At 52.3% G+C, this 17,339-nt stretch overlaps 1 protein-coding gene across 10 annotated transcripts in view; it reads left to right on the plus strand.

Annotated features, from left to right (window-relative positions):
* Window positions 1-17,339, plus strand: part of Dlec1 (deleted in lung and esophageal cancer 1) — a 45,803-nt gene that overhangs the window by 16,316 nt on the left and 12,148 nt on the right. For 7 of the 10 annotated variants that reach the window (XM_006512152.4, XM_006512155.4, XM_006512154.4 and 4 more), the window contains exons 7-21: window positions 889-976; window positions 2,044-2,217; window positions 3,029-3,165; window positions 4,386-4,478; window positions 5,361-5,451; window positions 5,997-6,159; window positions 7,395-7,587; window positions 8,229-8,287; window positions 8,657-8,825; window positions 9,259-9,352; window positions 9,505-9,635; window positions 9,741-9,899; window positions 11,240-11,379; window positions 15,710-15,863; window positions 16,425-16,535. In XM_006512152.4, coding sequence (XP_006512215.1) covers window positions 889-976; window positions 2,044-2,217; window positions 3,029-3,165; window positions 4,386-4,478; window positions 5,361-5,451; window positions 5,997-6,159; window positions 7,395-7,587; window positions 8,229-8,287; window positions 8,657-8,825; window positions 9,259-9,352; window positions 9,505-9,635; window positions 9,741-9,899; window positions 11,240-11,379; window positions 15,710-15,863; window positions 16,425-16,535 — 1,956 coding nt within the window. Of the gene's footprint in view, window positions 1-888; window positions 977-2,043; window positions 2,218-3,028; window positions 3,166-4,385; window positions 4,479-5,360; window positions 5,452-5,996; window positions 6,160-7,394; window positions 7,588-8,228; window positions 8,288-8,656; window positions 8,826-9,258; window positions 9,353-9,504; window positions 9,636-9,740; window positions 9,900-11,239; window positions 11,380-15,709; window positions 15,864-16,424; window positions 16,536-16,760; window positions 17,010-17,339 lie in introns of those variants that run through there. The other 3 variants (XM_006512158.4, XM_006512156.4, XM_006512159.1) reach the window with 3 other exon arrangements.

Below are 17,339 nucleotides of genomic sequence, written 5' to 3' on the forward strand. Positions count from 1 at the left end.
GTTGTATGAGGTTGACATCTGAAACAGACCAGCGCAGTAGGCTTTGTGTAAATACTGTGCTTAGCAGTCTACAGATTTGGGTTCCTGCTGGCTTCTTGAGTTAACTCCAATCCCATTGAGCACTGACGGTTAGGACGACTGTAGCTATTATTTTAAACACCTCAAAAAGCATAGAATCAACTCCAGTATTCATTTTACTTTTTATTTTAACTGGGGGAGGAGAGCTTTAAAAAACTTCTTCACTCAGGGCCCGTCTCTGTAACCCATGCTGGACTATAACTCACTACACAGCCCAGGCTGGCCTGACACTCATGGCAATCCTTTGGCCTTGGCCTCCCAAGTGCCAGGAATACAGGTGCTTGTCACCATGCGCAGCTTTGTATTTTAATTTTACTATGGAATTGTCCCCATGGACCCATCACCCCACTTCAGTAATATCCAGCATACGACCAAGCTTATTTCTTTCAGAACCCTCTTCCTTCTCATCTCATTTGAATTTTGGGTGGTGGCGTGGCTCAGTGGATGAAGGCTCTTGCCAGCAAGCCTGACAGCCTGAGTTCTATCACAGAAGCTACAGAAGGGGAGAAGTGACTCTTATGAGCTGTCCTCTGATGTCCAAACTACACACACTCATACACACACCCTCACAAACTTGCACACTCACAAACACACTGACACACTCATACACTCACAAACGCACTCATACATGCTCACACACATTCACATGCATACTCACACACACACACTTACAGAAAGAGAAATCAACCAACCAACCAGTCTGCCAATCAGTAACTCTTGACCTCATGCCATGCACCATTGGCTGGCCGAAAGCATGCCCCCTTCCTTTGCCACGCCCCTTCCTTTGCCACAGCCCCTTCCTTTTCGCAGATGGTGATCGCTCTACAGAACACCACCTCCACCAGCCGATTCTTGCGTGTCCTCCCACCGTCCTCTCCGTACTTCGCTCTGGGACTTGGTAAGTTTGCTACAGGGTCAGTCTTCCCTACTTCATGATGATGTGCTCTGCCTAGGCCTACCTCCTTCGGCTGTCCCCGTGGTCCCTCACGCTCAGTCTACAGCCCCTCTCCTCCCTCCCATCGAGGTTCCAGAGTCTTGCCAGAGTCCCTGCCCTCCTCGCCTTGCTCAGTGCATGAGTTCTGCCAGCTTGCCACCCTTCACGCGTGGCTGCCCTTGACCAGGTACTCTGCATTGCTCACGTCACCATGGCAACCTTCCAGCCAGCCTCCCAGCTTTACTGTCTGTTCTGTCTCCAGGCCTCTGGTCTTGGTCAGGTGTGGTGGCCCTCCACTTGTAATCCCAGCACTTGGAAGGCAAAGGGAGAAGGTGTGACACAAATCTGAGGCCAGTGTAGGTGACGAGTACCCATCTAACCAAAAAACCCAAACCTTTTGCAGCTCAAATGCACCATTCTCAAAGTTCTGCCCACAAGATAATCTCTATGGCACAGGGCCAGATAGCCTCCATCCATACATCCAGTCCTCATGAGCCTTCTCACTCCTGCTTGGACCTTGATGTTGTTACTTATGCGTGCCCTCCCCCCACCTCACACCCCACACCCCCACCCCCACCCCACCTCCATGCCCCAGGCAGCTTTGCCTGGCCTTGGTCCAGCTGTGGTCCGTGCCTGTTGCATGACTTTTCCTGGGGAGATGTGAGCCAGCATCCCATCACCCCAGAAAGGCCCCAGGGACAGAGTTAAGTAACCATTCCAACCAAGTTGGAAAACCCTTGAGTTTACTGAGGTTTCTCTCGGGGTCACAAATGAGGAGCCCCTCCTCACAGGCGTCTGTGAGGGAGAGAAGAGTCTCCTCTCCGTCAGTGATGGCTCCCTGCTTATCTAACCTCACAGGGGTGGGGGGGGCGCTCATAAATCTTGTGGCTTGTAAGAGGTTCCCAAGCTTTATGGCGGGCTCTCTCTTCCCTCCAGAGCAAATATTCAATTTGGCAGAAATAGATACACTGTAACAATCCCAGGTGGATCAGCCCCAGGGCTGATGGTCCTTCATCCTCATTGGTCAACAGGGATGTTCCCAGGAAAAGGCGGAATAGTGGCTCCCGGGATGACCTGCCAGTACATCGTCCAGTTCATCCCGGACTGTCTTGGCGATTTTGATGATTTCATTTTGGTGGAGACACAGTCTCCCCACACGCTGGTAATCCCCCTGCAGGCCCGGAGACCGCCGCCAGTGCTGACCTGTGAGTGAGTGTGTGCGCTGCACCTTCAGTGGGATCCAGCTAGGCCTGGGGAGCTCCTGTAAGCATCTTAAGGGGCGGGCAGCATCTTAGCAGTCCCGGGAAGTGGCCCAGATCTTGTGTCTCTTGGGCAGAGGCTTCAGGGTCCTGAAAGGAACCTTCCAGCAGCTTCTGCTGCAGCAGGCCTCCATTCTTCTGTCCACGGGGGCTGAGGCTGTAGGGGAAGGTGTTTCTGGGCACCCAGAGGAAATATCTGAAGACATTGACTCTGTTGCTAGGGGAGGGAGGAAGACTTCCTTTGGAAAGCCAACCTCAGCTGGTCCCTCCTGGGTGTGAGCTCCTGTGGCTGTACCTAGCCCCTCCCCCTATTTGATCTACAACACCCCCCCCCCCCACGTTGGGTCTCCCTGGCTACGGCTGTCATGTGACCTGCCAGCTCCCTGGACAGAACCCAAGGGACTCAGGGGTCAGGCCATGCCCCATTTATCCTTCCTGCTCAGTGTGGTGGGCTGCTCTGAACTCCTTCTGGACCTCGGAAAGAAGGATGGCAGCAGGGTCCATTTGGAGTGATATGTTGTCCTTTTTTAAAACTAAATTTTTATTTCATGGGTTTATTATACACAGGTGTGTATTGTGCCACGGTGCACATGTGGTTGTCAGAGGGCACCTTGTAGGAGTTGCTTCTCTTCTTCCACTATGTCCATCTGGGGGGATTGAACTCAGGTCTTCAGATTTGGCAGCAAGCCCCTTTACTTGCCCCCCACCACTGCCACCTCCGGTGCCCTCCCTGAGCAATCTCTTCCCCTGGTCTCAGTGTCACCAGTGTTGGACTGCGGCCACTGCCTCATTGGAGGGGTGAAGATAACCAAATTCATCTGCAAAAATGTGGGCTTCAGCGTCGGCAAATTCTGTATCATGCCCCAAAAGAGCTGGCCGCCACCGAGTTTCCGGGTGAGTGGCCGTGGACCCCGACCGGGGAAAGGAACGGAACCCACCCAGGCAACTGAGCTTGGGGGAGGCCACTGAGCCACACCTGGGACCAGAAACCCACAAAAGTAGGATGTCGCAGTCTCCAGATGCACACGCCATGGCCCGAGGACAAGAGTGTAGAGGTTGGGGGATAGCATGCTTCCGGTCATGGCTCCTGTGCAAACCTGGCTGCGGCCGGTGCCCTCTTGTATTTTTCAATGCTGTCTCCAAGACGACCGCGCATGCTCAGCGTTATCATTGCAGATGCGAGCATTATGTGAGACCTCAGGCAGGCAGCTTTGCTCGAATTCCGTATTGGCACAGTACTTAAAGATATTTTGGGGACAGGGATATGGCTCAGTCAGTATAGCGGGAGAACCCCTTAAGTCCTCAGAACTGACATAAAAAAGCCACTGTGGTAGAATCCCAGTCAGAGGCTGTGGAGACCATAAGATGTCTGGCTCAAGCTGGCCCATCAGCCTTCCTAGGTGGTGTGTTCCTGGCTAGTGAGGGACCCTGTCTCAAAAAACAGGCAGTGTTGTTGAAGGACAATATTAGAAGCTGTCCTCCGGCCTCCACACGAACACACATGCATACACATACATGTGCACCTACACACATGCGAACATAGACACACATATTACACGCAGTATGTTTTGAGCCGACCTTTCAAAGAGAGGGACTGCACATAAGCTTAAGTAGCCCCAGGCTCTTTGCTGTGACCCTATGGGCTGGGACGAGGGAGCAGAAGGTATCCTGTTGTCCCAGCTCCCCACTGCCCAGGCAGCCCCAGCCTGGCACCAATGACATCGCATGTACACTGTCATTTCTATTGTGACTGGTAGATTTCGCCACACCTTCTGGCCTAGAAATATGAGACCTCCTTTCCCGGGCATGCCTGTTGCCCGGTAGGGTCTTGTAAGCACCAGTTTGTGCCTCTACCCTGGAGGGTTTCTTGAGAAAAACCACAATTTTGCTACCAAGACGGCAGGTGTCCTTGCGACACAGAAATCAATAAGTTCGTGGGGACTGAGGGGTATGGTCAGAGGCAGATGCAGGGGCCACCAGTTCTTGGAGAATCCTTAAAATCCGTAGACAGCAAAGCCGACATTTGGAGACGCCTCCAGTGTGAGCGCTGAATTTTTGTAATTTCTTCCACCTATTGTGTAACCCTCTGCCTTTTTCTTTTTCTTTTTTTTAAGGCTGTTGCAACTACTGGCTTTGTAGAGCAGCCTCCTTTTGGAGTAATGCCTTCCGTGTTTGAGCTGGCCCCAGGGTACGCCATACTGTTGGAGGTAGGTAATGTGACCTGTCCCTTCTGCTCACCCTTGGTGGCTTCCTCAGAAATCCCATTCTCACCTCCCCCTCTGTGTTCTCGTGACTCACGCCCACACTGTTCCGACCCAGGTCACAGCATCAGTGGGTTCTGGATGGGCCATGTGCTTGTGTTCTGCAGGGTGATGCATATGGCTGTCTTATGACTCCCACAGGACATCCTCTGGCCTCCAAATACACCCCGTGGCACACCATCCCACATACGTACTAACTAGCTCCATTAATTTAAAAAGTCAGTGCAGGGCATTGCGGTTTGAATTTGAAATGTCTCCCATAAGCTCATCTTTCAGTTTCCTCAGCTGCTGGCATTATTTGCACAGTCTATAGAACCTTTCACAGGTGCGGCCTCACTGGTGGAAGAAGGCCAGCAGGGAGTTACAGGGAGACCGCGGATGATTACAGCCAGACCTCCGAGGGTTACAGGCAGACCACTGAGGGTTACAGGCAGACCACTGAAGGTTACAGGCAGACCTCTGAGGGTTACAGGCAGACCACTGAGGGTTACAGGCAGACCGCTGGGGGCGGGGTGTGTGTGTTACAGGCAGACCTTGGAAGGTTACAGGCAGACCGCCGGGGGCAGGTTGTGTGTGTTACAGGCGGACTTTGGAAAGTTACAGGCAGATCGCCGGAGGGGCGGGTTACAGGCAGACCCCTGTTGGGGGGGGGGGGCGCCGTTACAGGCAGATGGCCAGGGGTGGGGGTGGGGTTACAGGCAGGCCACCGAGGGTTATAGGCAGACGGCTGGGGGCCACCGAGGGTTACAGGCAGGCCCTGGTCCTTGCCCTGCCTTTTCTGCTTGCTGTCTATCAGTCTTTGTCACACACACTCTTCCTTTTCCCCAGGTCTTGTTCCTCCCTACTGGCCTAGGACAGGCAGAAGAGACCTTCATCATCGTGTGTGACAACTGTCAGATAAAGGAGGTGGTCGTCGTAGGTGGGGCATGGCTCCAGGAGCTGCTTTCTACAGTACCACTGCAGGGGCATGCTGTGCCCGCCCCAACTGGGAGAGAGGGGTCACTGCCTCGAACTCCTGAGCCTCTAGTTCCCTAGTGCCAGGTTACAGGTGAACTCTTTCATTCTTTCTCTTTGGAGTCCACTTTGAACTCTGAGAGTCACCTGTGACCTGCATGGCTCACACTAACACCACTAAGGTTTTGAAAGGTTGGAGAGGGCATTTTTTTCTGAGTTGTACAGATGCACACAGTTTTTCCTTTCCCTTTCTTCCTCCCTCCCTTCTTTCCTTCTTTCTTTCCTCCCTTCATTTGTCTGTCCAGTTCCACTTAGTAGTCATTAATTAATCATATCCAAGGCTCTCTAAGTCAAAGTCTCCAGACCTGAGGGTGGATGGGTGCTTAAGGCCCACTTTCCTTTTCTGCATGCTCCGGGGACGCTGGGTAAGGTCATCTGCATGGGATGTGGCATGGGTCCTGTGGCAGCCTTTGGTGGTACTTGATGGGCCACACGACTCTCCTCCGTCAGGGACAGGGCAGCTGGTGGCTTTGGATCTGATTCATATTTCTGGTGGAAAAAATGAGCCAGACCCAGGAGAGCTGAAAGATTTAACAGCCCAGTACTTTATCCGGTTTGAGCCTGAAAACGTCCAGTCCACCGCAAAGAAGCAGCTCATCATCAGAAATGCTACGTGAGTGCGGGGGGGGGGGGGGGGGGGAGAAGCTGTGAACTTAGAATGGATGGAGAAGGATGGAAGGATCTTGAGTCACATTGCCAATCATGCAACCATTAGACATGAGTGGCTGTTTCTCTTTATTTGGTGTGTGTGTGTATCTGTGTGTCTCTGTGTGTGTGTGTGTGTGTGTGTTTGTGTGTGTGTTTGTGTGTGTGTGTGTATCTGTGTGTCTTTGTCTGTGTCTGTGTCTATATGTGTGCCTGTCTGGGTATATGTGTAGGTGTATGCATATGTGTGTATGTGTGTGTGTCTGTGTATGTACATGTACACACACATATATGTGTATTATATATACTCATAGGTAACTATAAAATGGTTCCCAAGGCTTTCTTAAGCAGCGTTGGTGTGTTTGACCTGCGTCCTTCCCTCTCCTCCTGCATTGACTTCCCCCCATTGCTCCATTTCTCCAGTCATACCACTGAGTCCTCCTATTCCCCTGCGGCATTTCTGAGTAGGTATCTAAGGAGGGTTTTCCAGAGATGCCATTCTGTGTCCATAGCATGGACGCCTTCCAGATCCCAGGCTGGGTCTTTAGGCTCGGCCCTCACTGTCAGGATATTTCTCGGGCAGCCTTCAAACATCACAGTCATCAGCCTTGAGCTTAGTGAGCCTCCAGCCCGAGCTACTCTGGGACACAGGAGTCAGCCACTTGGTGTGATCTGGCACCCCCACCCCGCCCCACCACCCAGCCGCATGCCTTGAGTCCTGTCCCTCCTGGTGCTATAGAGCTGGCACTGTCCCTGTTCCTAGCTAGTGGGTCTCTGTGAATACAGCTATCATCCCAGCAGGCCATGGCTGGAGGCAGAGGTGAGAGTGTGGTAGGGAAACCAGAAACAGCTCAGGTGGCGGGGAACACCTTAGAGAACAACCCTAAATCCTGGGATGCCTGGACTCCTCCAGTGTAACAATTAGAGTATGACATCTCGCATTGCCCACGTCCCCTGACTCATTGTGGTTTCAGTCTCCAGCTGCTGTGGTGGCGGGTAGGGGGTCTCCACTTTGGACTCCCTTGCTGTCTTTACCTAAGTCACCCTCAGCTCCTCTGTGGGAAAAGCTTGAAGCCTGATCTGGTCACTTCTTGTCCAGAATAGAGCAGACCAATCATCCATCTAGTGGGAGGGCCTTGAGGGAGAGGCGCGGCCTTGAACCCACAGCCTACTGAACGGCACCACCCCATGGTTGCCCCACAGACACGTGGAGCTGGCCTTCCACTGGCAGATCATGAAACCCAACCTGCAGCCTCTGATGCCTGGAGAGACACACAGCTCAGACAGCATCAAATGCCACCCTGACAGGGAGACAGCCTTCTCCATCATCCCCGAGAAGGGCATCCTCGAGTCCCACTCGGACCAAGAGTTCATCCTGAGTTTTTCACCTTACAAGGTCATTCCTTAGCCAGTGACAGGGGTCATGGGCTGTGTGTGTGTGTGTGTGTGTGTGTCCTCCCCCAACCCCCATCTATGTTCCTGAAAGTCCTGAAACTACAGCTGTGCCTAGAGAGGCACATGGGCTGCAATGCCAGTCTGGTGTGCAGGACTTGGCAGCTTGTTTCCTGGTTCTGGCCACATGTCCGTCCGTCCCCCCCCCCCCCAAGACAGCCTTGTGCTTGTCCCTCAGCCCCAGTGACTTTCACAGTTCAGCTACATCAAAGCACATGACCATCTCCACCATCCCTACGCAGCCCCTACAGAGCAAGGCATGAGCCCCCGACCAAACGCTGGCCTGCCACAGGGCTGGACCAGGGCTCTGGTTTTAGCCACTCCAAGCCTGAGAGGGGCATGGCTACACAGGAAGTGGTGGCACCTTAAACACACCAAGCAAGGATGCTAATGGAAGCCAATATCCGACTTGGGGGCTGGGGTTTTCTTTGCTGCCCTGGCAGGAATCCCATTCTCCTAAGATGGAGAGAGGACTCTGGGAAATAGCCTATCTTTCAGAGTCCTCTGTCACCCTGGCTCAGGACCTAGGTCGCTGCAGCCTGTCTGGAAGGCAGGTCTGGTTATCATGCCGCATTTCTCTTGCAGCTCAAGTGTTTCCACAGTGTACTGCAAATGGTTCTAGAAGCTGTGCCCGAGCCCTTGAGGTGAGCAGGGGGTGAGCCTAGGTAAGGGAGACTCGCTGCTACCCCTGGGCAGCCCGTCTGGTTGCTCCTGAGTGCTTTGAGGTGCTTTGGGGAGGTCTGCATGGTGCACTGGCTAGAGGTGGGTCTCCAAAGGGCACAGTGCCCAGGGCCCAGTCTGAGGACGTGCTCTGATCCCTGGAGGTAGCAGGCCTGTGCCCCAGACTCTCAGCTGACCTGCTGTCACTTTGCACTGTCACAGTGTAGACTTTGTCACATGACTGTGTGCTTGGGGGTTGGGGGGTAACAGAGCACTTTCTGTCCACGAAGACCAAACAAGTGGGATAGAGGCCGGGCCATGCTCAGTTCCAGTTCATAGTGGGTTCTGTTCAGCTCAGGGTTGGAGAACCTGGGGGACTACTCCTACTCAGTGGATGACATGATCGTCCTGGAAATCGAGGTGAAAGGCTTGGCGGAACCCTTCCAGGTCCTTTTAGAGCCGTACGCCCTCATCATCCCTGGGGAGAACTACATTGGCATCACCGTGAAGAAAGATTTTAAGGTGAGGCATCCTCTCACCAGCTTCGGCTGGTCCAAGCGATGCTGGAGTTAGGTATAGGTATAGTGCAGATAGAGTTCAATAGGTCACAACACGGAGCCCAGTCCTATTCAGGGGAACCCCCCCCCCCCAATGCCTATGGTGGTTCACACTCCCAGGCCAGGCTCGTCTGACTTATTTTATCAGCGTTCCAGAATCTTCTGAAGTCAGGGCTGTGGAACTCTTTCCTGGGCCTTCAGCAGGATATGGTACTGAATGCCTACATCATGAGGGAAAGGCGCCTCTTGGGAGGGAGGCCTGGGGCTTCAGATGGTCAGCAGCCAGCAGAGCATCATATGATCCCTCGGGAGCCCGTGGTCCCACCGTCTTCCAGCAGGTTCTGCTTTGATATGGAAGGGCAGTGCCCAGGCAGCCTGGACTGGCGTGTGTCTTTCAGATGTGGAACAACAGCAAGTCACCCATCAGATACATGTGGGGGAAGATCAGCCACTGCCATATCATCGAAGTGGAGCCCTGCACTGGGGTGATAGGTAGCTCACCTGCAGGAGGGTGTGGCCTGCCTAGGGCTGGATGCAAGGGTGCCCGTACAAGACCCTGGATGTCCTGCGGTCAAATCCAGCCTTGGCCTGGAAGGAAATCATCCCACCCCTGATCTCTGCCTCGATGTCCTCTTCCTCTCCAGAGCCCAATGAGGTCGGAGATTTTGAGTTAAACCTAACGGGTGGGGTGCCTGGCCCAACCAGCCAGGACCTGGAGTGTGAAATCAAAGACTCACCATGCCCGGTGGTACTCCACATTGAGGCCTCATTTAAGGTGCCATGGGAGGGTGGGTGGGAACCGGGCAGCTGGTAATGCCTGGAGAGGTTAGGACCCAGTCACTTCCCGGTCAGGCAGTGTCACGCCCCTCTGGTGTTCCAGGGACCTGCCTTGACCATTGATGTCCCAGCCCTTCAGTTTGGTCTGCTTCGCCTGGGAAAGAAGGCTTCCATCTCCATCCAGATCCGGAATGTCAGCCAGCTGTCCGCCGTGTGGCATTTGAAGGAGAGCCCAGTCTGCCTGGCAGAGAGAGATGAGGATGTAAGTGGGACCCTGCAGGCCTCCCCACGGGACACTCACCCTTGGTGCTTGTCTGAACTGGGATCCTTGCCCTGAGGCCGCAGTCTCTAGTGTGGAATTCGTCCCCCAGCCCCCAATTCCACCAGTGTTTCCTGTTCCCCCTTTTCAAACACTGGATGCAGAAGAGGGTGGTGTGGAGGTTCTCCTTAGAAGCAGCCCAGCCTTTGTCCAGAATTCAACCAGGCTTTTCAACCAGGAGGGAGCCATGGCCACCTCTGCAGGCTCTCCCGAAAAATGTTGCAGTTCAAGTGCCTGCCACCTTGTGGCAGCTGGCAGCTCAAACCTGAGGGCTCTACAAAGAAAACTCAAGTTTGGGGATGTGAGCTGATAGTTGCTTTCAATCCACAGCAGAGCACACAGACACACACACACACACACACACATACACAGAGAGAGAGAGAGCATGGTGGCACATGCCTGCATCTATAGCGCTCTGAGACAGAGGGGTCAGAAGTTCATGGAACTTCTCCGATGATGCTAGGGTGGGGCCAATCTTGATCGAGAGGCACCTCCAGGCAGTGTGGCCCTCATGCCCATTGTCCTGGTCTCACTGAAGGGAGAGCAAATGTCCTTTCTGGTGTGGCCCTCCAGTGACATCCCATTAACCAATGTGGCCCTCTTGGGACCCAAGGCTTTTCAGCCCACAGGTACCCGTGCCGTCAGGGGCAGGGGCTGGGGTAGAGGTCCCTTCCCAGAGCAGGCACTGTGGGATACTGTCGTTGTCGTTTCTCATAATCTGCTCTCTCCCTTTTGTATGAGGAGGGGTGGGTTTGCTGACCGAGGACTCGATCCTGGGGCAGGGGGGTGGGGGTGGGGAAGAGAATACCAGGACTGATACAAGGAGCAAATCCTTCCTCTGTCTGTAACTTCTGCCCACCCCAGGGGGCTCATCCGAGAACCTGAAGGCTAGCCTCAGCTGAAGCTGTCCGAGGTCAGCCTGGGTCTGCGCAGGGCACCTCCTCCAGAGCATCCAAGCTCCCCTCCTGTTCCTCTTTGGTCTTTTCAGGCTCCCTTTCCCACCCTAGTCACCTTCTTCTGGCTCCCACCTCTTAAATCTGTGCCAGGGAGCGGCAACCTCTGCCTTGCCTATCCTGTTGCCCGAACACTCAGTTTTTGTTGTCTTTTTCCTGACGTTCTCACCCAGCTGTGGCCCCACGCTTGCTTGTTTTCTCCTTGGCCTCATGCCTGTGAGCCCCAGGGGCAGCTTGGGGGTGACCCTGGTCAGGCCTAGGCAACCAGAAGCACCTCAGTTCCCTCGCATCGGCCTCGAATCTTCACTGTTCCCTCTGCATCGGCCTCAGGTGTCCCCCTTCGACATCGAGCCTTTCTGCGGCCAGCTTCTCCCTCTGGGGGAGTGCAGAGTGACCATCACCCTTGAGGCCTCCCAGTGTCAGCGGCTGCAGACAGTCCTGGAGCTGGAAGTGGAGAACGGGTCCGGGAGGTACAGCTGGGTGGTGGCACAGGGGAGGACGGCTGGGTGGTGGCACAGGGGAGGACAGCAGCAGACACTTTCCAAACCACGTTTATAGTTTGTACAACTCTGTGCTTATCTAGAGATGTTTCTGAATTTAAAACTACAGACACAGGGGGCTGGAGAAATGGCTCGGGGTTACGAGTTCTTGCTGTTCTCCCGCATGACCAGGGTTGATTACCAGCACCCAGGCCAGGCGACTTAGAGTCGCCGGTAACTCCAGCTCCAGGGTAGCAGGCCAGGCTGGCTGGCTTCTGGCTTCCACGGGCTGTTTCCTAGTAAGAGGAAGAATGGGAAACTGGAGACACCCCAGATCACAGAGAACGGGCACAAAATAATCACCAACACTTTTAATGTGTTTTATAAAATGGTGGTGGTGCCGGCAGTGTTTTTAACCTTTCTGGTCATCTGGCATAACTCAGAACACCCACAGGAGGAGAGAACTTTGTATGTTGAACTTTACAAAGTTAAACACTTTTCTTCTTTAATAATACTATCAAGAGAAGCCAAGCCACAGAGTGGTTGAAAATATGATCAGAAAGAGAGACACTGCAGGATGCACTGCGGCTTTTGATAGCAGCAGGGGTGTGGGTGGGGCAAGTGGAACCGCGTTACCAGGCAATAACTGGGAAGGTGGGGCAGATTCAGAAACCCCAGCAAATTCTCATGGCGTTTCACCTACTCCCGACCTGCTTCCTGACCTGGAACATGTGACCACAACACCCCACATGAGGATTGTAGCACAGAGCACAGAGCTCTCCATGCTAATAAGTTATCTAGATGGGCTGGCAGAGGGTTTGGGCCAATAAGCTGCCCTTCCTGAACATTCCTTCCTGCAAAAGGTATTTAATCTCTGGTCCACCCTGAGTAGGTCATAGGCATTCATTTTCCACTACCAATAAACAGTTTGGACAAGAACCACCATAGAATGGAGCCCTCATCAGATCCAAGCAGCCTAAGGTCCCTCTGTGCTCCTGACACTCACCCCTGAGCTAAACCAGATCCTCCCCACCCCTCCCCCAAACCCCCCACCCCCGGCCTCACGGTTCCCAGTGGCATCTGGTTGTCCAGGAGTTAGGGAACCCCAGCTTTGGCCCCAGCCTGCATCGTTTCTCCCCTGGGCTGGAACCCCAGCACCTCCTGCCTCGTCTGCAAGCATCGTTCCCAGAAACTCGGACCCACACAGGGGGTCAGCTCTGATGAACTTAACTCCAGACCACTTTGCAGAAGCCTCGTTATTGTCGCACAAAGTTACTGTTAGAAAGTCAATTTCCGACTACCAAAACCTCTTCTCTGATCTGGGACTTGTCTGAAGGAACCCAAGCAATTCTCAGCCATACAAGACAGAAAAATCAGCGATCATTGACTGTTTACAAAAGGCTGCTTCAGAGCCCAGGTGCCATCACTCAGGAAATCGTGCCAGGGACACTGGCTCTGCTAATTTCCCACTACACCTCTGTTGGGTGAAGTGTTGTATGTGTGTGTCTGTTAGTCTGGCTGGGGTGTAAGGTGTTCAAGCCTTCCATGTCATTGTACATCTTAGTTCTGCTCATTCTTTTTCTTTCTTCTCTTGTATGTTACACCCTCGTATGTTCCACTCCTCCCAGTGCCCCTCATCCCTCCCCTCACCCCCAGATCCATTCCTCCTACATTTCCCTTCAGAAAACAGCAGTCCTCCCAGGGATGTCCACTGAACACGGCATACCAAGTTACAATAAGACACCCTCCTTTCTAGGCAGGACAAGGCAACCCAGCAGAAGGGCAAGAGGCCCACGATCTGACAGAAGAGTCGGAGACACTCCCCACTCCCACTGTTAGGGTCCAGCAAGAACATCGACTATGCAACCACAACACATGTGCAAGGACCTAGCTCAGACCCACGCAGGCTCCATGGTTGTCTATCCCTTCAGTCTCTGAACCCCTGGGAGCCCTGCTTAGTTGATTCTCTGTTCCCCCGGCATCTTTGACCCCTCTGACCCCTCCAGTCCTTCCTCCTGACACCCACAGCCGAACATTAAGTGGAGTTGTGTTCATTCTTAAAAGTAAGCTATTGAGGTCTTCAGCCCGTTCTGGTTGAATTGTCCATTTCCTTTGTAATTCTGCCAGTTTCTGGGAGGTGCACACCAGGCCCAGCAACACAGAATCAATTACTGGCTCTTGTAGTTCTCTGGTAGTTCTCTGTTAGGTTAGATAAAAGAAATGAGTTACAGGGAAAAAAATAAATCTATTCCATCTTTTATATTTACTTCTAGATTGGGTTTTTTATAGTATCGTGTCAGTCCTGACCCCACCAGAGAAATAGAACAATATATTTATTAAAATACAATTTTGGGGTTTGGGGAGATTGGTAAGTCTACAAAGAGCTTGCTGTGAAAGCATGCACACTGGAATTTGGATCCAGCACCCACATAAGAAGCAGAGCACAGCAGCACATATGTGTAACCCCAGTGTCCACATAAGAAGCTGAGCACAGCAGCTCACGTGTGTAGCCCCAGCGCTGGGGAGGCAGAGCCCCAGGTCTCACTGTCTCACCAGCTTAGCTGGACCCTGTCTCAAAAAATAAGGTAGATGGCATCTCAGGAGGACACCCAACATTTATACTCGTCTCAGGCCTACACACGCGCACACACACACACACACATACACACATACACACACGTGAGACTATGCTTCAGCCAGACATAGTGCATGCCTGTAATACCAGCACTCAGACAGTTAAAACAGGAATTTCATGAATTTAAGCACTGTCAAAGATACATACTATATAGTGTATATGTACTCTATATTATATAATATACAAACTGTATGTATGCATGCACGTTTGCATGTATGTATGTATGCATGTGTGTATGATTTCTTGCCTGAGTGTAGCAGGCCAGGCAAGCCCAGGTTCTTGGTTTTAAGGCCTCTGAGATCATTGACAGGCCCATCTGGACTCTCTACGATAATCTCCTTTGCTTACTCCATCAGCTCACCATAAATGTTAATCATACTACAAAGCACCTCCAGCCATCTAGACACACAGAGCACTTGACCATCAAGCTCCTGCCTCACGACAAGGGGGAGGGGGAGAGCAAACAAAAGCAAACCTCGTTATGTCTATCAGTAAACTGAGGATGTGGCACAGAGTACCACCCAAATCCCAGGGAGAGTCAAAATAGAAAACAGGTCAGTTTCCCTGAAGCAGAAGGCAGTTGGAGCCAGTCATGGAAGGAACACTCAATAGCTTCAACAAATTCTGGAGGCTGATTGTTGATTGGGATAAGACTCAAGACTTTTGGGAGCTCTTGTAGTTCACATTCTGTTGTTGTGAAAACAAAACACATACACACATACACACCAACACTTTGACCAAAAGCAGCTTACAGAAAGGATTTATCTTGCTTGTACTTCCAGGTCATAGTTCATCATGGTTAAAGGAATTCTGGGTAGGAACTAGCAGCAGGAACCATGGAGGAACTTGACTGGCTCCCGCTCAGGCTCATGCCCAGCTAACATTTTTATACAGCTCAGGACGACCTGCTTAGGGAATGGTGCTGCCCACAGTGGGCAGAGCCCTCCTGCTTCAGTTACAGTTCAGACAATCCTCACCCCGACACCCGTCTACAGGGCCAATCTGATCTGGACAATCCCTCAATTGAGACTCCCTTCGCAGGTGACTAGGCCATGTCCAATTGACGGTTAAAGCTAACTAGGACAGAGGAGCCTTGATTCTTATAGTAATGACAGAAGAATAATTTTTTCCTTTGATTAGGAACAGGAAGAAGTGAGCAGCCATTCTGAAATAAGCCCAGAGTATCCTTAAAATTTCTCATGTTTCAACTTTGAGTGATTTAAAATTTAAACATTTTGTTTCTACATGTTCATATTAAAGTGTAAGAATGGTTATGTTTGACTAACAGTCTTGTATGTTTGCTGCAGCTGTGACAAAGTTGGTTTTAAGAGTTATGCTTGGTTTTTGTTGCTTTTGGTTTTCTGGGGGCAGGGTCTCACTGTGCAGCCCCAGCTGGCCTGAAACTCCCCCACATACCACCTGGCTGTGAACTCACGGTGATCCACCTGTCTCTGCCTCTGCGGTTGTAAATGTGCACACTACCCGTAACTGTTTCGTTGTTGGTTGTGGTGATTTGGTTTGGTTTGGCTTTTGTTTGTTTCTTTTGTTTTTTATTATTATATTAACAGATTCCTCAAGACTTTCTGCAAAGACACCCTCATGCCGCCATTTTATAAATTGAGATAGTTTTCTTTTTTTTTTTTTACTCTTTCTGATCCACATGCTGTATGATTTCCTGTGTTTCAGCTACCTTCCCGTGTACGCTGAGGTGCAGCAGCCTCACGTGTACCTGAAGAACAGCCACTTGGAGTTCAGCAACCTCTACCTGGGCGTGTCCACAAAGTCAAGGACCACGCTGGTCAATGGCACACTCCTGCCCACCCGGTTCCACTGGGGAAAGGTGACCGAGATGTGTGCAGCCCCGCCCTCTGAATGGCCATCTTCCAGAATAAACGTTCAGCCTCCCTCCCTCCTTCCCAGAGCCTGCTGCTCTCTCTACTGTTCACAGCAACGTGTGGCTCCTTAAGGAGCAGTTCATCATGCCTCACCTTTCATGGCCTTGTCCTTAAGAAATTCTGGTTCCCTGGCGAACACAGCTGGGACCTCCCAGCCAGCACAGCCCACAGCTGGTCCACACAGTTGTTGGGAGCCTGATCACAGCAATGTCCCTGTGGTTGACACTGGAGCTCACTCTGAGCACCATGAGAGAGACCTCAAAGGTGGCTTGCCTTCTGCTGTCCAGCACAGTGGGTTGCCCAGGTTGTTCAGGAAACTCCATGGTGGACAGTGAAGCCCACCCAGGCTTGGGGAGGAGAGAAGGCTCTGTGTGGTTGTTGTTGTTGTTGTTGTTGTTGTTTCTTGCAGCACTCAATCCTGTCCAGCCTACTGGGTTAGCAGTCTGTGTAGACCCTGTTCCATCTGGTAGCTTCATGAGACAATAATCCCGTCCTGTGTCTTGCAGCTTCTGGGACCTCAAGCAGATTTGTGCACAATGACAGTCTCTCCCACACAGGGCCTGCTGGGCCCCAGTGAAGAGCTCCAACTCACCTTGGAGTTGACGACCCACACAGAGGTGAGCGAGGCGACCTGGGTGTGTCTAGTGTCAGGAAGGCACCTTGTCTACCCAGCGGTTCCCACGCTCCCTGGGAGGCCAACCACACACCCTGCTCCTGCTCTTCACGCGTGGGCAGGCCATTTAATGGACTTCCTTTCATGCTGGACCCACTGTCTGAGGCCACAAGGCTAGAGAGCCCAGTGAAGGCTTGACCACACTGTCACTTCCTCTGCTTTTTTCTAGGCAACCCTCTGTGACCTCAGATAGCCCAGTTGTCCAGCTGTCCCCAGAAAAAAAGCCATTGTTCAAGGGAGGCACTGTTTTGGATGCTACAGAGGGAGGCTAAGAGGTGGCTAGAATCTTCCTAGGAGAGGCTTTGATTCTCCCTGCAGTATCCCAGAGGGATGCCATCACAGTGGGACATACTCGCTTGGGTGTTGCTGGCAATATCTTTTCACCTTTTCTGGGAAGAAAAGCATCCTCAACTTCTTAAAAACAAAGAGTTTCCTTTTTCTTTCCTTTTCTTTTTATTGTTTTGTTTGGTTGGTTGTTGCGGATGTGTGTGCAAGAGTGTATGAGCACATGCCGCTGCATGTGGAGGTCAGGTGCCAGCTTTCAGGGACTTAAAGGCCCAACCCCTCACTCCTCGATGGCAGACGCAGGGCCAATGGTCCTTCTCACACAGCTGAGCCTGGGTACCTGGGTGCCCAACACATAGGCCAAGCCTAGCGCAGAACCCCTTCCTGCTGCCCATCAAAGAGCACGCACTGCTCTCTGCCCCATCTCTGGAAGCCGCTCTGCGGACTCTCCCACTTTAGTTAC

This window comes from Mus musculus, chromosome 9 (assembly GCF_000001635.26).
Source record: "Mus musculus strain C57BL/6J chromosome 9, GRCm38.p6 C57BL/6J".
Lineage (NCBI taxonomy): Eukaryota > Metazoa > Chordata > Mammalia > Rodentia > Muridae > Mus > Mus musculus.